General features: G+C 49.6%; 1 protein-coding gene across 6 annotated transcripts; it reads left to right on the plus strand.

The window, feature by feature from the left end:
* Nucleotides 1-342: 342 nt before the first annotated feature.
* On the plus strand, nucleotides 343-20,599 carry ZIC4 (Zic family member 4). 6 transcript variants are annotated; one of them, XM_051781361.1, is made up of 6 exons: nucleotides 343-395; nucleotides 2,198-2,369; nucleotides 5,275-5,359; nucleotides 10,293-10,910; nucleotides 15,326-15,650; nucleotides 17,727-20,599. In XM_051781361.1, coding segments are annotated over exons 2-6 (1,068 nt in total). In that variant the 5' UTR covers nucleotides 343-395; nucleotides 2,198-2,330; the 3' UTR covers nucleotides 17,728-20,599. The 6 variants fall into 6 exon arrangements, with proteins under 6 accessions (XP_051637321.1, XP_051637322.1, XP_051637324.1 ...); XM_051781362.1 differs by lacking the exon at nucleotides 343-395 and having other exon boundaries at nucleotides 2,181-2,369; XM_051781364.1 differs by lacking the exons at nucleotides 343-395; nucleotides 2,198-2,369 and adding an exon at nucleotides 2,769-2,859.
* The last annotated feature ends 331 nt before the right edge of the window (nucleotides 20,600-20,930 follow it).

The following is a 20,930-nucleotide window of genomic DNA, read 5'->3' on the forward strand; positions in this document are numbered from 1 at the left end:
ATCTTTTTGTGTGTATGTATGCTAAGGGGACAAAAAAATTTTTTTTCTATTAATATTATTAGGGTTATTTTCTCCCCCTCTCTCCCTCTCTCTGTCTCCCCTCTCTCTCTCTCTCTCCAGCACTCTGATAATGAAGGTAATGATGATTTCTTGGTGATCCAGAATTTTTGAGATCACTGAGCAACTTTTTAGGCTTTGGAAAGAGAAGCCCTGTAGGGACTCGTGTCTTTTGAAGGTGTTTTCCTCTTGTTTAAAACTGAAGCTCTCCGATAGTAGGTGCTGGGTGCACTTTATTTTATTTTTAAACACCAGGCGTGATTTCTCTGTGTAGCTGACTCTATCCCTCCATCAGGTTTCTGAAATAAATCTTGTTTTCTGCACCCATCAAAACGCAGGTGGGTGAGAACTCTTAACTTTCTAATTTTGTCGTGGTCGTTTTGCCTCCTTTTCTTGTTATTTTCTTTCTATTTTCTCTTTCACCCTCATTTTCTCTCACTCTCTCTTTTATGGAGTCTCTTTTATTCAGGTGAAACTGTAAATTTCACAAACCTACATTATTTCTCCTTCTGCTGCATGAAACTGCCGGATACTTCTCTCTTTATTTTTTTTTCTTTAAAAAAATTTAAAGTCTTCGATAGGAGCAATGTAAATTCTCTGACATTCAAACCTTTTCTAGTTCACAAATCAGTCACCCTTGTCACAGTTATTGAAATTCCTCAACTTGCCACACCAGGACGGTGGAAAAAGCAGGCGGTGTCTTTGTTGCTGACCAGGCTTTTGATCGCCAGAGAAAATTTACTTACCTTCAGATGAGTGAGCAGAAAAAGAAATAACACTCCCTTTGATTTAGTTAGAAAAATGCAGACATTTGGATTCAGTGCAAACATACAACACTTGGTTGTTTTCTAGATGCAACCCTCGATTAACCTGTCTTTCCCCAGCTCAAAGTCTATTGAAAAACTGTGGATAGTTCTTTTTTGTTCCCGCTACAAAGAGCCATTGACTATATATTAAAATGATTGTTGAAAGGTATAAGTATGGTATTTAAAAGCAGAAAGCCTTTGTGGCTTAATCAATTAAGCTGAGCAACATTTGTACAATATTTTAAAAGATGCTTCGGCACTAAAAAAAAAAAAAATTCTCATGAAACTTAAAAATATAGACATCTTTGTGTGAGTATGCATAGATACACTTATGTATGTGCTCATGCGCGTACATATATAAAACTGGCAAATTATTTATTTACTCAGTCGCCTGCATATTCATTAGCTCTAATTATTTTCTAGTAACGAAAACACCAAAAGCTCGCTAAGAGTCAGACTCCTTACATTTCGCCTTTGTTCAGCCCTTCACTTGCCTCCTTCGCAGCTCAATCCGAGCCCCTCCAATTCCTAGTGCCAAACAAAGAAACTTTAAACTCATCCTCTCCAATTAAAGCCGCTGGTAAGCAATCCGCAGCGCAGGTACTGGGGAGTCGGACCAGCAGTGCAGCTGCGCGAACCCTTTTCGGATGAGAATTGCCTCGTTTCGAGAGGTATAAAATGGCCATATTGCCTAGAAAACAACAAAAAAAAAAAACCAAACAAAAAACAACGACAATAAATAAACTTTGATACGCCTTGAAGGAATGTTTCGCTGCAGTTTATCTGCAGATGCAGTGTGTCTGTGCTCGGTGCATGGAGATAGCTTTCAAAGCAGATATATTATGTAATTTTCATTGGATCTTGGGATGCTTTACAAGGTTTGGTGGGGGAGCATTTAGAATAATGCCGAGCTGAATCTACACGTTTGCATTTATTCTACCAAATCTATTTGATGGAATTGCAATGGCTTATAGCAACAGGTATACCCGCTCTAGAAGCGCCTGGGTGTGCACATGGTCTTAAGGCGGGTGTTGCACTGCTTTCTGTATTTGATGCTAAAATTAAGTGAAGGACAGAGTTGTCAGTGTTGTTGTGAACTCTTCTGGGCGATGGCATTAGGAGAGCTAGAAAGTTAGGTAGTTCAGTGCTAGCCTGCCTCCCAGTGCAGGAGGAAACCAGTGATCATTCCAGGTCGGTACAAAATACACGAGAAGGCAGACGAGAAGGTATTTTTAGGAAGCGTATCTAAATATACAATGTAAGAGTGAATATAAAAAAAAAATGTTGTGGGTTGTAGAAGTTATCAAGTGGGATTTGCGGTGCGCTCTCTGCAGGAAACGAAAGCTGCTCCAGTTCAAAGCCACATGCACCAACGTGACATATAAGCCATTAAAATATCATCCTGACGGCTCATTTCTGCATCATCATACATTCCCTAACTGCTTCCAGAAAGCAAGAAAAGAAGAAATGAAGGATGACCGCCTCGATGGAAGCGCCAAAGAGGTGGTGGGTTCTTAGTGGGGGGGAGTATTGTTTTCTTCTTTCATTCTTTCTTTCTTTTCCCTTCCCCTCCACCCCCACTTTTATTTTTGCCAGTTCAGAAATGAGGGGAAACCTTCAACAGGTCGCAGGGGTAAGTGCCTGGGAGTAGGGGGTGCCTGGGCAGTGCGGGCAGCTGGCTGGCCCCCACCGCCTGCCGCAAGGGCTGGACGAGAGCTCCCTGTCGTCGGGGGGGCCCAGCGGGAGGAGGCTTGGACACCCTGGGGAGGAAGGGCTTGGAACCCTGCGGTGCGAGGGGGCAGCTGCACGGCTGCCCCTCGCCCACGTGGGGCAGGGTCCTGACAGCACCTCTGCGGGCGGGGGCGGGCGGAGGGACAAGAGCGCGGGAGCCATCGAGAGGGGGTCCGGCACCCTCCACCGGACGCTGGGAAACGCGCCTGCCCCTCTGAATGAAAAAGAGGGCGAGAGCTTGGCCTGGCGGTCCGAGCAATGCAGGGTGCGGTGGTCTGCGGAGGGGGGCGGCGGGGTCCGCGGAGAGGGACGGAGGGGCTCCCTGCCCCGCCAGCGGCCGGGTTCGCTTCGGACGGGCAAGCGGCGGGGCCGGACGGGTCTTGCGGTCGCCCAGGCGGGGCCGGGGGCCCAGGGCGGCGGGCAGAGGGCGAGGAGCGCTGACAATGGCGAGCCCCGTGGGGAGGCGTCCCGGGGGACGCGCTCCCCGCCCAGGACCTCGCCCACTGCCGCCCCGGTGCCACAGGGGCGCGCCGGGGGATCCGGTGCTCCAGCACCGCACGCCCTTCTTTTTATAGGCGGGTACGGGAGGGACGGAGCCCGGGAGCTCGGCCGGCCCCCTCCGACCCCCACCTGCCCCCCCGCGGGCAGAGCCGGGGGTCTGCTCAGGGAACTGGGTGCTGCCGCCAGCTTCGAGCAGAGCCCATGGAGGGATTGAGACTCTGGTTCCGGCCCCGAGGGGCCGTCCCGCATCTGCAGCCGAGTGGGGAAGTGGGGATGCTCCCAAATCCCTGCCCTGGGTGATGCCTCTGAAGGTGACCTCTGACCCAAGCCCAAAACAGTGTGCCAGCCCCTGGCACCGGCACAGTGCAGAACCGACGGGAACCGGGGTGTGCTTCTCGCCGAGGCGCCCCGGCCCCACGCCCTGCCACTCTTTTGTCACGCCCGGTCCCTCAGCCCCCGGGACCCCGGCCGAGCGGGGAGCACGTTGGCCGGGCTAGACTCGGGGCTTGCTCCACCCGGAGACAGGGAACTTTATTTCTGCACCGAGCCCTTCCCAGAGAACGGTCCCTCCGCCCTGCGCGGCCGCGGACAGCACAGGTTGCGTAACAAGCCGGTGGCGGCGGGGCACACGCCATCCCCGCTGCCGCCCACTCGGTCTGGCTCTCACACACCCGCCCGGGGCCGTCAGGATCCCGCGGGCAGCGGCTGCTCCAGCCCTGCTCTGCCGGCTCACCTTCGGCCGGGTGTAGGAATGAGCGTTTAGGTAAGGGCGGGGGGAAGGGAGGAGGGGCGGGTCCCATCGCAGCCCCAGCCCCAGCGTGACACCCGGGGGGAACTGGTAGCCCGCACTGGTACTCCGCACTAACGCCCCGGAGCTCGGTCCGGCCGAGATCCGACCAGTTCGGGCAATGGGATATCTTCACCCTCCTGCTCCGCCAAAGGCACATTGCAGATGAGAAAAGCGTGCGAGGTGGAGCCAGAGTTTTAGCCAATATTTACTCTGAAATCCACAACTGTTTTGCCTTCCTTTTTGTCATCTGGTAACCATTTGAAACCTTAAATGCAGCTATTTTTTTTTTGTCCAGTTTCAACAAGTTTTGGCGAACGCTTGGGAACTGAGCACTCCTCCAGCCTCCTATCCTAACCAATAAAGCTCAGCTCCTGCAAATCTCTCTCTAGTGGGGCAGTGTTGGCTGCTCTGACTCGAGAAAAGTGCAAGGATGAATGAAACTTGACTAGGAATTTTAATTCCTAAGGGATTCCTAAAGTTATTCTTATTTCGTCAGTAATTTTTGTCACAGCAGTGAAAATATTGAGGACATCAAATTATTTATGATAGAGTATGACCGTGATACAATGATGAAGTTTCATGATTAATATCATTAAGTGTTTGTCTTAGTATATAGGTTTTTGTTTTTCAGCTCTGGAGTTCCCTATAATAATAGTAGCAAGAGTAACAACAATAATAGCACTTGAAGTAACTGATTCTAGACCCTAGCATGCTTTTCTCTATTAAAAACAAACAAAGCAACGCCTGGGAATTTCAAAGATACCTGTAAAAATTCAGACTCGGACACTGCGTCCAACCCCAGATCTGCTCTCAGGGCTATTGCTGCCGCTCAAAGCAAGCTGTGCAAAGTTCTGCCTGCAGCAGTGGCAGTGCTCTGCCTTGCAGAGAGCAAAGAGCAAGCTGAAAATTATAGGCAGGGAGAAGTGCCAGGGTGGTACTATACTAATCCTTGCTGAGACAACAACTTGTGTTGGAGGCTCGCAGAGAGTCCGGAATTTAATTTCGGGAGGGAAGGATCTGTAAACAATATAGTCGAGTTGGTAAAAAACCTCCCTTACAATAGCCTGCCAGAAGGTGAATGTCAGATCAAAGGAGAACTGAAAAGATGTCCTTTCATATTTTTTTCCCCTAAATCAGCCATGGAAACTTCATGACTCCATAAAACATGTGCTGCTTTGCTGAGGAGACAGCCTCCAGTTTCCCCTCGGAGAAAGCTTCTCTTCCCCTCTTACTGCCTAACTTGTGTTTTGGTTTGGTTTTATGTTTTTCTGCCTTTTTTTTTTCCTTTTCTTTTTGAATCCATGATGCCCAAGACATATAGTGCCTTACTCATTTCATATCACACACAAATGGTTTTGCTCTTAACTTTCCACCTCTCTCCCCAAACAGGAACAAAGTCAGGAAATGAGGCACAAGACTCCCCTTGTAATGAGGAAGAGAAAACGACTTTACAGAAACATCCTGGAAAAGTCAAGTAAGTTAAAATATGTCCTTTTTACAGTTCAAAGGAGACTATTTTTTTCAGCTTAGTGTTTAACGTACTTGCATAAACACAAATCAGCGACAGAACTCCCCACCAGCAGCTGCCTAATCCTGCTCAATGCCTATTCATTTGCGGGTTCTAGAATTAATATTTGACGACTCTCTCATTGAAACAACAACCCCTGACCCCATGTGATTGCACTGTCACATTATTCTATGACATATTCATCTTGAATTCATTTACGGACGATTTGATTGGAATGAGGTTTGACATGTATTGGATCCTATTAAAGAAGAAGACTTTGATCTTGTTGATGGGGTTTACATGATATGTATCATCTTTACCAGGGATACCAGGCTTCCACAATGTGGTGTCTAAGTAGTTAGTGACTGACAGCTTATCTGACAGGAATACCTTAATCTTGAGGTCCTGAATGAAATATTCTATTTAAAATAAGCATATGATTTGCTTGTCCTAGGGTAGCTCTAGGTCACAAAATGTGAGAGGCAAACCTAGGCACAAACCGTTGCTTGTCTGGTAGGTGGCTTCCCATTGTCCGGGAACCCTGAAGTAAAGAACTCCCCTTAAGCAGGAATGGGACGAGGGAATAAAAACAAAGGCAGAGTGTGCTCTCGAGCTACTAGGCACCCTCTGCTCTCTGAGGTGAGGATGGGTTTGCTGAAAACCTTTCTTGAACCACCTCTTACTAACCAGCAGTGCCTTCTGCCGGGGCAGGCAGAGACTCGGGCTCATGTCCTGAGTCTGCCTCCTTCATCCCTTCCTACCCAGTGTGGGTTTAGGGGATAAGGAATTGCATAGAGTGACTTCTCTGTCCTCTCTGTTTCTGTTCGGGTTTTTTTCCTTTCTCGCAATAAAGATTAGGGTTTTTTCAGATTGATCCGCTCACCTCCTCTCGTTTGGGAGTTGAAACCTAAAGATAACCCCCCGAATGCCTGCCTGAAGTGTTCAGAGCGTCCTGTTCCATCCCAGCCCTCGAGTACAGGCTGGATAGTTTCTAGCTGGCTCGTGGGGAAGTTTCTGCACAGGCGGAAGTGGGAGAACATGGGGTGAGTAAAGGTCAGATTTTGCTCTCTCCGATGTTTCCCGTGGGCAGGAGCTGTGCCTTGCACTGAGCACGATTATAAGGGAGAGCAGGATTTGGCTCTGTCTTCTGTTAGAAATAGGAAGAGTCTTGATGTGGAGGTAGATTCCTACCAAAAACCAAGGCAAAGGTAAAGCCGTTGAGCAGGTGGGGCTGTTCCCTCCCAGTAAGGAGATGTGCAGCCGTTTTCACGCCGCAGGCCCGGCAACCCGGTGCGGAGCGGGGGTGTGTGCAGATAGAGGCCGAAGGGTTGGGGCTGCCCGCCTCGGCCCCGCACCCCCGAGATGTGGGCAGGTGGAGATCTGGGTCCGGCATGGCAGGGCGGAAAGCAGGGAGACAGCTCAGCCCCTCTCAGCCCCGACGTCGGGGGCTCCTGCCTTTTCCCGGCGGTTGTCCGGCCAGCCTCTCCCCCGAGAGAGCCGAGTCGGACGCAGGGGCAGACGGCTGGAGGGACGAGAAACGCTTGTGACTCGTCTGTACAACATATCACCTCTTTAGAGCAACCCTCCAGCACGGGTGAGCTTTGGGGCCGGGGGCTGCAGACGGGGTCGCAGACACAGCAGCAACAGGAAAATTTGTACTCAGGATCAAGCTGCCAGTTTATTGACCCTGCAGAACCTGATGTTGACACATTTGAGAGTTTGCCGAGAGCCCGGCATGTCTGGTCAATCACGGCTCAGGCCGCTGCCAAGAAGCAGGAGACCTCGGTCACCTCTCTAGTGGCAGCAGTATGAGCTCGAGCTGCCAAAGGTCTGCACAGACAGGTGGTTTTCAAAACAGTGTGGGAGATGCGCGGAGCCCGGCCGGGTCTGGGCCCGCTTCCCTCCTCTTCCCCGTTTCTCCGCCTCCTGCAATCATGTGGCGGCCTCCGCCCCACTCCCCCCACCCACGCAACCGGGGCTCACACCAACCTCACCTAACAGTGAGGGACACCGAGGGCCAGGTTCTCTTGCACTGCCTGAGAAAGGGTGTGAGAGACATCCCTGAGTGAGGGGCAAGCTGAGAGCCATGAGTGTCTGGCGAGAAATCATCACAACCTTTGAAATGAACTTAGGGCAAACCGGTTATGACATTTTTTTTAATTGACAAACTGTTCCAGATGTTTTCTCACTTGACTGAGAAGTGTCAAATGATGGATAACAAGTATGTAGAGATGCAGTGTTTTAAAGAGGTATGAGGAAAGCAGCTTTATTTGGGATTCCCACTCTCAGTACATTTGTAAGTAACAGATTCATACTTCCTAACGTTTGTCTCTTCCGTGCACTCCTATTGAGATGGTCATGAATAGGACTGTCAAATCCATTTCGTAGAGCAAGTAGACTAGAAAGTTGAGATATTGTGAGGATGGTGTGTGGTTTAAATTGCCTGCGTAAACATGTTATGTAAGGATGGAGAGCTAATTGCATCATTTGTCACTTTTCATCATCTCCACTCAGAAAGATGCACGCAAGGATGTATCTATGGCTACCTACCTGCATATCAGCCTTGTGTTACAGAGGAAATATAGTAAATGCAAGGAGAGCCAAAATTACAGCCAACTCAGAGTATGTGAAGCTGTGAAAAAAATATCCCCTATATGGTTATGTATGTCCTACTCTTTAATCTTATGGTTTCCAATCATTGGCTGGTAGCTTCTGTAATGAAAGTAGCTGGGTTGATATTGCCAAACCGTTTCTTGTTTTATTACATCGGAAAAAAAACTATCAATTGCCAAAACTGTTACATTCTTACGGAAATGCAAAATTATACACTGGGAGCTTTGCCTGGCATGCATCTGGTAAAGTATCCACTGGCAAGTTAACAGCAAATCAATGTGTTAAAGTACTTATAGTTTGACACGGTGGATAGAGAATTAATCGTTGTTTTATTTCATAAGACTGAGAGGTTATTAGGGGAGCTGTTCTTATGTCATGATCCGAGTACTGTGCTAATACGGTGGGTAGATATTTAGAGATGTGTTTCTCTTTCCTGGAGCAGAAGAGTCTTTCCCCATGTTTCATTTACTTTTTTTAAGTTCACAATCCTCTTCTTAAAAACTTAAGCAGATGCTTCCTTCTGTGCTGAAGCCCTAAGCTTTTCTAAACCTATAAGGCCTCATTGTATCCAGCTGAAGCCCAAACCTACACTTTCATTACTAGCACGCAAACCCTGCAGACCGTGTTATTCCTTTCAGGTGAGAATCATCAGAACCGAGTCCGTTAGAAATGTTTGGCAATGTTTTTCCTTCAAGCCAAGGATGGGGATTTTACGTAGAATTACCCTGTAAGTGTGCGTGAGAGAAAGTGAGAGAGAGGGAAAGGGAGAGAGACTCCCTCTTCTGGGTTAAACACTCAGATTCAGCCTGAACATCGCGATTTCTCGCATTGCTCCGGCGTCCAGTAACGAGATAGCTGCTAAAACTTGCCAGAGGCGGGGAAGGGGACGAGGGCTCTCCCAGAGATCCTTTGTCCGGGCTCCGGCACCGGCGCGGTAGCCGATTCCCGGCCGCACATGCCCGGCCAGCGAGCGGACGGCCCCAGCCGCGAGCTCTGCGGGGAAGGACCCGCTCCCCGCGCTGGCAACAAGTGCCAGGGACCCTCCGGGAGATCGGGACCGCGATCGCTCCGGCAGGGCCGCCTCGACTCGCGCTGCTCTGTGCGGGCCCGGGGAGCTGGCAGGGCTCTGCCGGGGGCGATCCCACGCCTCGGGGCAGAGCAGCGGCAACGTGCAGAGGCGCGGGGGGAAGGTCGGGGCGCTCCCCGCGCCCGGCGTGGCTTTGTTCCCGCGGCCGCAGCGGCGCGGCCGGGCCGGGCCGGGCCCGGGACAGAGACCCCCGGGCCGCTCAGGGGGAAGGGGGCGCCCGGCGGCGGCGCATGCGCGGCCGGCACCCCCCGCCGCTCGGAGCGATAACCCTGCGAGGCGGCGGCGGGACCTGTCACCGGTGACGTCACGGAGGCGGCGGCCAATGGGAGCGGGGAAGAGCCGGGGCCGGGCCCGGCCCGCGCGCTGCGGCCGCGCCGTGAGGGGCTCCCGCGGCCCCGGGCAGGACGGGCCGCGCCAGGGGAACCTCCCCGGACCCGCCAGCCCCCCCGAGCACGCCTGCTGGCAGCGCCGCCTGTGCGCCCCCGCTGCCAGGGCAGCGGGACTGGGAAACTTTTTTTTTTTTGGGGGGGGGGGAGAGAAAGGAAAAAAGAAAAAAAGTTGGTTTTTGCCCCCCTCCTCTCTGTGTGTCTCTCTCCTCCCGCTGTCAGGTGACTTTTTAGCGTTAGAAGCTAATGAGCGTGGATGCTCTGGGGATCCTAGTGATGGACCCTGCTGCTCTCTCCAGGCGGAAAACGGCACTGAGATTAGTAGACTTGGCGGGGGCTCCTCACCACCACCACCACCCCCCTCAGAGCATGACAGGCTTCCCGGGCCTCGCCGGGCGCCCCCACACCACTCAGCCGGGGGAGCACGCCGCCGAGTGCCGCCTCGGGCCGCAGCCGCTCCGGCCAGAACACATGGGGCACCGCCACCATCCTCATCCTCAGCATCGCCCCGCGGCCCTTAAGCTCAGCCCTGCCCCTCATCCCCACCACCAGCTCCACCACCACCACCACCATCATCATCATCATCATCATCATCATATGGCAGGCCAAGCCGAGGTGGTCTCTAGTCAAACGGGAGCGTTTGGCCCGGCGCAGTCACCATCAGCCCCTTACCCCGTCTCTCACCCAGCCCAGGCTCTGGCAGCAGGTAGGGACTTCTTCATATGCAGAGACCTGCTGGCCCCACTCATGCCAGGGCTGACTGAGCAGCAGCCCCCTGCAAGTTCTCACCACGGACTGTTTGTCTCAACAACAGGTAGCTACCCCGGACACCATGGTCACCACCACCACCACTCAGAAGCTGGGAATCCCTCTCTGTTCACTGGACTCCATGAGCAGCCTCCCCATGCAGCTCCAGGTGGCCATCTAAACGGACAGCTCAGACTGGGGTTACCTGGAGAAATGTACGCCAGGTCTGAACATTTCACTCAAGTACCAGCCTCCAGGACAGATCATTTTGCTGCTTCTTCACTTCATAACTACGGTGGTATGAACCTGAACGTGAACTTGGCTCCACACCACGGCCCAGGCGCCTTCTTTCGTTACATGAGGCAGCCCATCAAACAGGAACTCATCTGTAAGTGGATTGAGTTGGACCAGACTCCTAAAAAATTATGCTCGAAAACTTTCAGCACGATGCACGAGCTGGTGACTCATGTCACGGTGGAGCACGTTGGAGGACCCGAGCAGTCCAATCACATATGTTTCTGGGAAGAGTGTCCAAGAGAAGGGAAACCTTTCAAGGCCAAATATAAACTTGTAAATCACATCAGAGTCCACACAGGTGAAAAACCTTTCCCCTGCCCTTTCCCAGGCTGTGGCAAAGTGTTTGCCAGATCAGAGAATCTCAAAATACACAAAAGAACTCATACAGGTCAGTATGTAAAGCTCTCTTTACTCTCTTTCTCTCTGTTATTCAGTGTACTGTTTTGCCTTTTTTTTTTTTTTAATGTATCCTTTGAGTTGTTATTGAATGCACGCCAAGCACTTCTGGAAAATAAATTCTCCGATTTGTTTTCTTCTTTACCGTTTGGAAAAGGGGGAGAAGGAGGGGGGAAGGGGACAGCAAGTGCAGATCTTAGAATTCTCGTCCATATTTTTTTCTGGTTGTGCAGAGAGGCTGCTGTAATGTTTATGCGGGTAAATGTGTGTAAATATGGAGTGATATAGCGACTATTTCTGCTTATTCACACGGGCGAGGATTTTTTTTTTCCGATTTAAAGTAGTCGGGGGAAAAAATGAAATCATTGTGCAAGCTCACAAATTAAAAGTGAACAATAGAAGTTACAACTTGTCTAGTCAGTTTTGACTGATGTCGCTGAGATGCTGCTGCTCGAACATTGTGAGAATAACACAGCTGCGACCTTTTCGTTCAACAGTTCTGTTTTGGGCAGGGAGAGTTTCAAATGTTTGATCTGAATAACACTGACATTTTTAATGAGCATTGCCTTCCAACGACTTTCTGCATTCGCGAATATGGGGAGCTGCAAGTTCTGATTCTCATGGGGGGGGGGAAGAAAAAAGAAAAGAAAGAAAAGGAAAGAAACCCTGGTATTGTTTCGGCCTGTACATTTTGAAATGTCATTTGCAGATCTGTTAAGCGAAATTGGGACATGTGTCAGAAACATCTGTTAGTTCTAGTTAATAGAAAATAAAGTAACTCGATGGACGATCTTGCAAAACTACGTTTGAACTCTTCCGACCAGGAAAGCATTTATAATTAATGAAATTGCACGTAGAAAGTTTTCACACTTCCAGGAGCAGCTTGTGAAGTTGTATTAATTAGTTTAGCAGCCGGTGTTTGTAGTCTGTAGCACTGGCTTGTTGGTTTGGTTTTTTTTTTTTTTTTGTCTCTTTTTTTTTTTTTTTTTTTCCCCTCTGAAGAAGAAGATAAGAAATAAGCCCTTTTTGGAAAATTTAATCTGTTCCAGTGTAGGGTTTTCCACCTCCCACCCCCTTATGTACAGCCTTATGCACTGCGAGGGAAACTACATAATCCTATTGTAAGATCTGCTTACAGCCAAACGATTTTTTTCGCCTTCCAGTTCATAAAACTCCCCTTCCCCCATACTCGGTGCAGGGCTTGACCTTCCAAGAGTCGCATTTTTTATGATAGAGCTCGACGTGATATAATATGCAGAACATACACTAATTTCGTATCGCTATCTTCTAAACATAGCACTGAGATTTTACAGCGACCGTCACTCGTCACCTCATTATTTTTCCATCGCTCTATGAGGAGCAAGTCTGTGTGCAGGGCGGGAGGTGGGGGAGGAGGTGGACGATAGCACAGTTGCGTTCTTCGGCTGCCTTCTCGGCCCCTTTTTCGAGGAAAAAGGGGTATCCCCGGGTCACGTAATTTGTATCCGAGCCAGTTCCTTGTTGGATCAGCACAGGTACAGCCATTAACCGGGAGAGCTCATCTCTTAATGACAGTGTTTTTCTTAAGTAAACAAACTTTTACTGCTCTTTAACGGCCTCACTGTTTGAAGTCTCTGAAGCAGAAAATGGTTAAATTCTTGGGAAAACTGACCTACATCGGAGGCGCAGGTTCAGGGCAACCCGAGATCGGAGATTTGCGTTTATTAAACACCACTCTGCGTTTCTGTACTTTTGGCTTTAACTTTCCCGGTGATTAATTGCTGTATTGTGCAAACTCCTGCGGGGCCTTTATGGTTCCACCGTTTCTATTAAACACCCAGAAGTTGTCAAAAAAGCAATGTTTCTGAAACCCTAATAGAACTCACTACGAATTATTCATGAAGACAGTTCTAGATTCAACAGGAAAATTATTGCCTCCTTAAATATTAATGACTTCTGATTTCTCCGAGGCTGGGGAGCAGGCAGAGGGATATCTGGTGATATGCGAGTTTTCCAGGTTGGAGGATAAGGCCGTTAAGGCGGCGGCAGCGGGACGAGCAGGACGGGCTGGGATCGCTTCGCCGCCTTCCCAGAGGGCCAGGAACAATAGTGCGAGCCGTGGGACGGAGCCCCGCTCCCTCCCTGCGGCCCCCGTCGCCCCGCGCCTCGCCCTCAGCCCGGAGGCCACCGCCTCCGGCTTCCCCCCACCACAACTCACCCGGAGAAGTTGGTAAATACCTTAATCCACTCCCGGAGACGGGGGATTATGCCACCAATTCCAAGCTGAATTTCACTGAACACTTTTGCCCAGCTACAAGTGTGGGGGTAAAATGGCGGTTCAGGTCCTACGCGTCTCCATCGCCCGCGGAACTTTCTGCGTGGCTGCAGCTCACTGCCCGGGCTGCGGCAGCCGCGACCTGTGCAATCTCCTCTCCCTGCCGGGTAGGGATTTCCACGTAAGAAAACCTGCTCTCGCGAAAGGAATACTTGCAAATGTCTCGGATGGCTCCTCTTTATTGAGGCGTTCAGGGAATGCAACCCGGGCAGCTGAGAAAATGCTGCCCTCTTCTCACTTGAAACCCGGCTGCACGGACGGACCTTTCAGTGGCTCTTTCAGGGGGTTAAGCGAAGTTGAACATTTTTCAACTCTCGGCAAAGCGCAGTGCGCCGCAGCCCTCTTTTACCTGAATGGAACTCACTTTGCACAAGCGGAGTGCTTATGAGGATGGCTTTCCCTGGGGTCTCCTAACTTACTGCTTGCTTGTACTACACTAATATCCTTGATTTGTTGTCTCAACTTAGATGCTGAAGGTCAAATTGTTTCCTTACGTGAAACTCTAATTAGATTATATGCGGGCGTGTGTCTATGCATTTGCACCGCTGTACGTCGACAGTATTTGGTTACAGAATCCGCATGGTTTTGTAAGAGACCTTATTTTTAACCTCTTCCCCCCCTTCCCTCCAACGCCAGGTATTTACCCATCCTCTATGCAAGTGTTAAGGGTGCAGGATGTGAGTGCTCCTCATTGATTATTACAGTGCGGAAAGGACATACTTTAAACGAGGAGCCGTGAGCTTTTCCCACCCACCTTGCATAAAGTGCATTCATGTGAAATATTTGGAATGCCTTCCTTTATTTGCCTCTGCTCGCAGCCGAACCCGATGTGGGCTGAGTCCCTCCTAAATTTAATCATGACCAACTAAGAGGGTAAAAAACCCACAAACGCACAACCCAAGAATTTTTTTAAAAAACCCAAACCAAAACAAACACACAAACCCAAATAATGGAAGTCCTTTTGACCACATACGCCATGATGGTGAACACAGTGGCTTTGTTTGCTCTTCACGGTAAGGTTCGACCATGTATTTTTGTGGAGTCCTCTCCTTCCTGATACTCTCTGGCTTTTGAGGGATCAGAAAGTTATTTTCATACTCGCTGGTACAGGACCTGGGTAACCCTTGGCAAGAGGGGTTTGCAGTTTGTTATTGTCAACGACGATAATGCCGTCAACATTTCATCCTGAAGCTGGCTGTGGCGTGTTTACTTGAAAACCTCTTGTATATCGTGTACCATGCCAGGTCCACACGATTAGAGGTTAAACTTTCACACGACTCCAGCAACATGATTGTATTTCTGTTATGCGTAACGTTACTTATCATATTACCAGACAGATTAATGCCGAATGCAATTCCTTCCATGACTATAGGTTCAAAAGAAAAGGGAATCCTACCCTCGCGACAGTGCCGTGCACCGGCCTAATCATTCTTCTGCTGAATCTTTATCGTTTTGCCCCCACAATCAATGTCTTTCTGAAATACTTTGTGCCTGTACACACGGTATCAGCAAGCCGGGGAGCGGGGAAAAGGAGGGGGATATGGATCTTCCGTGGCAGTGTAATCAGTGCAAGTAAGAAGTGGATGAAATGTGATCCAACCAGGTTCTGAAAAATATTTCCACTTGCACCTGGGGGACTGTGAGAAATGTATTTAACGTAAAAAACTTCGAAGGGATAAATCACTGACCGCTCTTTCTGCAGGACTTCGGAGTCCGCGGGGACAGCACACATTTGCTAGGAACGAGCACTTGGCCTCTTAAGTTTTCCTTGGTTCGGAGCTTTGTCTTTTACACAAACCGCCACGTTGACACACAGGGCAGGGGACAGGGAAAGAGAAGCTGGCCAGGCAGGGTGCTCTACGTGCGGAGCTGGCCTCGCAGCGGGGTGGGCACGGAGCGGCGGCTCCGGGGGATGCTCGGCGGGGCCGGCGGGAAAGGGCAAGGCCAGTGAGAGGAGCCTCCGCGGGGAGAGGAGCCGTGCCAGGGCCGGAGAGAGGGGTCCGGGAGGCTGTGGGCTGGGGAGGTGCCGGGATGCGTCGCTCTCGGCCCTGCCGCCGCCGCTAATGGCTGTGCTCGCCCATTGCCTCCTGCAGGGGAGAAGCCGTTCAAATGTGAATTCGAGGGCTGTGACAGGCGCTTCGCCAACAGCAGCGACAGGAAGAAGCACTCGCATGTCCACACCAGCGACAAGCCCTACAACTGCAAAGTGAGAGGTTGCGACAAGTCCTACACCCACCCCAGCTCCCTGAGAAAACACATGAAAGTGCACTGCAAATCCCCTCCTCCCAGCTCCGGCTACGAGTCCTCCACGCCCTCCTTGGTGTCCCCCTCCTCGGACTCCGGCCGAGAGCCCCCCGCCTCCTGCTCCCACGCTGAGCCCTCCGCGCCCGCGCAGCCCGCCGCCAACCTGAGCGAATGGTACGTGTGTCAAGGCGCGGGGCCCCGCGGCCCCCCCCGCGCCCCCCGCCGCCTCCCCGCCGCCGCGCCCCCCCGCCGGGCCCCGGCCCCGCTGCTGAGGGCGCGCCGTGGGCGGTGGCGGGACCGGCCGGGCCGAGGAGCGCCGCCCCGGGCACGGGGGAGCCGAGCGGGAGCGGCGGCGAGAAGCGCTTGGTGGAGGGAGAGCTGGGCTGCGGAACGCGCGGGTGGGCCGGCGGTGGGGCCCGGCCTGCGCCCCCGGCACCGCGCACACGGGAGGGCTGCGCCCGCCTCGGCCGGGGCGCTGCCGCCTCCTCCCGCCGTGCCACACACACCCTCTCTGACCGCCTTGCTCCAGTCTGTTTACAAGCCAACCGATTTGCATCTCTTTTCCTTTTTTCTTTTCATCTTTCTTTTCCTCTTTCTTTTCTTCTTTCTTTTTCCTTTTTCCTTTTTCCTTTTTCCTTTTTCCTTTTTCCTTTTTCCTTTTTTCTTTTTCCTTTCCCCTTTCCTTTCCTTTCCTTTCCTTTCCTTTCCTTTCCTTTCCTTTCCTTTCCTTTCCTTTCCTTTCCTTTCCTTTCCTTTCCTTTCCTTTCCTTTCCTTTCCTTTCCTTTCCTTTCCTTTCCTTTCCTTTCCTTTCCTTTCCTTTCCTTTCCTTTCCTTTCCTTTTCTCTTCCCTTCCCAAGCGATTTCATACAGATTTTGTCTGTACGGATTTTCTCTTGTCAACAGTACTGTGTGCTGCCACTGTTCTGTTCACCCACGATTTTCTGTGAGAGTGTGTTTTTTAAGAAATATATATATATATAAACTATTGTTACCGATTTGTACAAAATGGATCCATTAAATTCTTTGATTAATTAACCCGTTCGATGGATGTTTCTGTAAAGAATCTCCTCACTTTTCCCTCTTCCTGTATATAAATACATATATATATATTTCCTCCCCCTCCACACCCAGTAGTCGCTAATAAAGAAAGGCCCGGGGGGGGTGCGATGATTGACTGTCCATTTTAGCTCCCACTGGTAATGACTTCTAATACCTAAACATGCCCGTCCCCACCCAGAGTGTGATTCCTGTTGAACCGTGGGCGCTGAAGCTCCTGGGGGGGTTCTAACGGGGTGGGGGGAGACCACTCTCTGACGTCACTGTCAGGGCGGGGGCCAGGCAGCCCCCCCGAAGCGCGGGGACCCGGGGCCGCTGCTCCGGAGCATCTGCCCTGCGAGTAGCCCCGATGAGAACGAAGCGGTCCCACAGCGCGGCTTTAGCATCTCCATCCTGCCACAGAGTATCAAACCTACAGGGTCCACTACAGTGATTCAGAGAAAGAAGGGAGGGGATAAACAAACAAACAAAACCCAAAATAAATAACCAAACCTATCCGCTGGGGTAGCTTGAAACTACTGAATGGTGCCGGTTTAATTACTTTAATGTTGTTTAAGAATAGCAGATAGTGTAAGCAAATAAATAGCATGGGCTGCTGGAAGGGGGTTCTATGGCTTGCGGAGTACAGACAGAAGGCTGCTGTAACCGCATCCTCTTGTGCCTGACAGATCACCTCTGCACCCAGGTGACTGGAGTTACTGTGTGTGTACAACTGCACACACATGCACATACACACGGGTAAATTGGTATCTATAAATATAAAAGCTACAGGAAAATTAATAGCTGGTCAGTGACTAAAAATACCCCCACGCCCAGTGTTTCCTTACTGATGCATCTGTATTTTCCTCCCACGGCAGCAAGTCGGTGTTCCCTTCTTCACTCACCCAAACGCGACAACTTTTGTATTGAAATACCACAAATACTGACAACAGCATGTCGCTACCGGGAATACACGTAGGGAATTAGCTAGGCGAGAGCAATGTGCAAAAGAGGAGACTAAACAGGGGAGAGTTGTGCCCCTCTGCAGCCCCCGAAACTTGTGTCACGGAAATCGAGAGGTGCAGAAACCAGATGTGAGCAGGGAGGATGTTTCCATGATGTCCTGATATCTGTTTATTTCTTTATTTCTCTATTTACAGAAGTATTTGGATGTGCAGGCTAATCACCTTTAATTTTTCATTTGCTTGTTACAGATGTCTACCCCGTTGCTCTCAAGGTAATCTAGACAGACGCAGCTGAAAGCCTGAATCTTTTGCCTTAGACATCAAAGCAAGCTCGCACAAAGAAGTATTTCTTCACAACGGTGAATCTTCATGGTAAGTTAGGATTTCTATGGCAATAGGCAAGTCATACTTAAATAGTGAAAGGCGAAGTCTGGAGCCCGTCCAGTCTTTTCATTAAGGACATAATATTTACGTCTAACAGGGCCTTTTTCTTGTGTATACAAGTATATATTTTTGTTTGACGCGAACTAAATCATTTTCATTTAATTTCCGGTAAACAAAACCCACGCGAACAGGGCACTTGTTCCAGACCATAATAAAAATGGATAAGACTGTCAGGAAGAAAAGGCCCGCTTGAACCGTCGCCTCAGCTCACTTTTGTTTCTGCTTTCTGCCAGGATCAGAGAATGCATTTGGGATTTGAGGGAGAGTTTCTAAAGGCAAGGAAATGGTTTTTAAGGGGGGAAAGAAAAGGAGAAAGGTCTAATCAAGCTCGGGTTGTTCAAAGAGCCTGATTTTGGGGTTGAAAGTGTGAGTTTTATGGTGCATCAGCATGCCACGTTAGGATCGCTATGGTAATGAGGAGAGCAATAGCAAGCGGCCTTCAAAGGAGGCACACTCCATTTGAGACAGTCTATTAAGATACATTTGCACTGACCTTTGGTTTCATGCTAGCTTAATACACTCAATCTGCTCCCCGCTAGAGATAGACTTCCTCCACCTAATGCACTTCGGCGGAGCTGGGCTTTGCTGGACTTCGCCCTCCCCCCGAGGCAGGCTCCTTTCCGGCGCTATAGCCCCGGTCTCCTTCTCCCCAGAATAAGGGACTGACAGACCCCCAGGCTCGGGGGGATCTCTCGCCCCCTCTCCTCAGCCTTTCTGACCAGCTTCTCGCAGCAAAACTGGCCACAAAGCCTGAGAATTGCTTCCTTCTCTTTTCCCCTCCACCCCCGGCAGGGGAAGATAGGATGGGTACTGAAAGACCCCCCCCTCCTTGGGCTGTCTTGGCCCCAGGGAGTAGGTGTGCTCATGGAAGTGCCCCAGGACCCGGGAAAGCGGGGCGAGGCAAGGGGGGAGCTGCCCGTGCCCCCCTTCGCACCCCGCCCGTCCCGGCTGCCGCTTCGCTGCACCGAGCGGAGGCTCCGCGGTGCGGGGGAACTTGACACCCGCATGGCCGGGGCCATGGGCGCTGGGCCATGGGCCCGGGAAAGTTAGAAGTCCATGTTCCAGTAATTGTCTTGTTGTTTATTTTATCCAAGTACCCTAGTGAATAGGGGAAAAATAAACACGGGGGGAAAAAAATTCAAACAGTTGAGTCGTCTTTAGTGCCAGCCCTTGTGGTTGAATAAAAAGGATGGTCCAATTTCTATTGAGCTGAGAAATCTTTGAAGTGGGAGTTATTATCTGAGAAATTCCTGCTCGTCGTCCTAACAACGCTGATGAAACGTAAAAGGTTCTTTGTCAGCGATTTGTTCTCCTCTCTGTCAAACTCACCCTGCCCGTTAGCTTTAAACCGTTTCTAAAGAGATAAAAATCAAACTTTTAAAGATAACTTTAGGGGCCCAGAGGGTGCAGAAAATACCAAACTATCGAATCCTGTGTATAGACATACATTTGGATATATGTGGCTGTGTCTGCGTGAAACTCTGTCTGTGTACAAACGTCCATAGATATCTGTATGACCTTCCAGTTCGAAAGTTGAAATTATGTCCATTTTTTGGTATTTCATCCTCCAAACTTTTCTGTCTAATAAATTATTCCTACACACACTCTACACAGAATGAGAATCTTGGGCGAAGGCAGAAATGTTGGGTTTCAGCAACACCACTATGTTACCAACAAATGTTTTCTTTCCAGTAGAGTGAAAACGAGACCGTAGACATAAGAGTAAAACCTTTGATAATTTTAACGGTCCAGATACCTATCAAGCATGTATATAGTGCAATGTATCGAAGTTGTTAACGCATTCCAAGTGATGGCTTCCATATGTTCTCATGGTTTATTGTCTGTGAGTGTAAGGATAGTTGAACTGCATCCCTTTTGTATCTTCATTTTATAAACATAACGGTGTTGTACTGAAATGATTCGCTGATCAAGTTTTGTTTAGTAGCTTCTCATTGGAGATCATGCAATACTCTGTTCAGAATACGAATTTCTTGAAGTTGTAACTCACCAGTGTACTTCTGTTTTAGTTGTTACAGAATGATCTGAGCCTAATCCTGCCATTCTAAGCCAATCCATTAATTTAATGGGACCTTTCCTGGGTAAAGACCGAGTCAATTTGCAGTGGAGTGGGTATTATTATTATTATTGTTATTAATTTTGGATCATGTCATATTTATGGGAAAATCTAGCACATTCTTTGTGAACTGTACAGAGAAGAAGCCTCTGAAAAATGTAGCTCTCAAAAAAACATTTACAATGTTGATATGCTATATCTCTTTCCAAACTTCTTATATTCCTTATTTTTCTTCATCACGTGTTTGGTAATGAAGGAATGTTCTGTTGTGTGCTTGAACATACTATTTATTTTTAATATTTGGATTTTTTTACAATAAATATTTATAAACGTTTCATTTCTATGGTTATTTTTACAAATGTACACTTTTAAAATATGTGTTGGCATACTGATGATACCGAGCCATTCCTAAAACACTGTGTAATCAGCCTTGGCTTTCTGTTGGTTTTCATATCAGTTGACAAAAAATTTCCCCAAACCTATGTACTATTAATGTGGTGTACAATCAAGTATTAATGCGTGGGGGGGTTTTGTTGGTCTTTAACCTTTTTTTAATGTTAATCGTTTTAGGTTGGCATTTGTATTAAAAGAACAAAACAAAACAGTTCTGTGGCTTCATTTCTGGGACAACATTTTTCAGATCGCAGACTTCAAACGAATTGTACTTTAAGCACTGACCAAAGTGTAGAGTGTAAAAACAGAGACCAGCGTCACCCAAGTGGAGCTCTGTCCCTCTGGGGTGTGTGTGTGTCCCGGTTACCTCTGCAGTGGCATCCTGGCTCCTGCGCGGTCAGCGTGCGGCTCTGGGGTCACTAACACTGGGGATGTTGGTCACTAACAGTCTGGGCATTGGCGACAGTTTTCAGCGGGGCCACCCCGAGGGGCTGCCGCTCCCCGCCGCCCCGAGGGGTTGTTGTTTCGCAGGATGCAAGTGT

The sequence above is a fragment of the Manacus candei genome, unplaced genomic scaffold (genome assembly GCF_025592945.1).
Source record: "Manacus candei isolate 608988 ecotype Guabito, Panama unplaced genomic scaffold, ASM2559294v1 h1tg000015l, whole genome shotgun sequence".
Classification (NCBI taxonomy): domain Eukaryota; kingdom Metazoa; phylum Chordata; class Aves; order Passeriformes; family Pipridae; genus Manacus; species Manacus candei.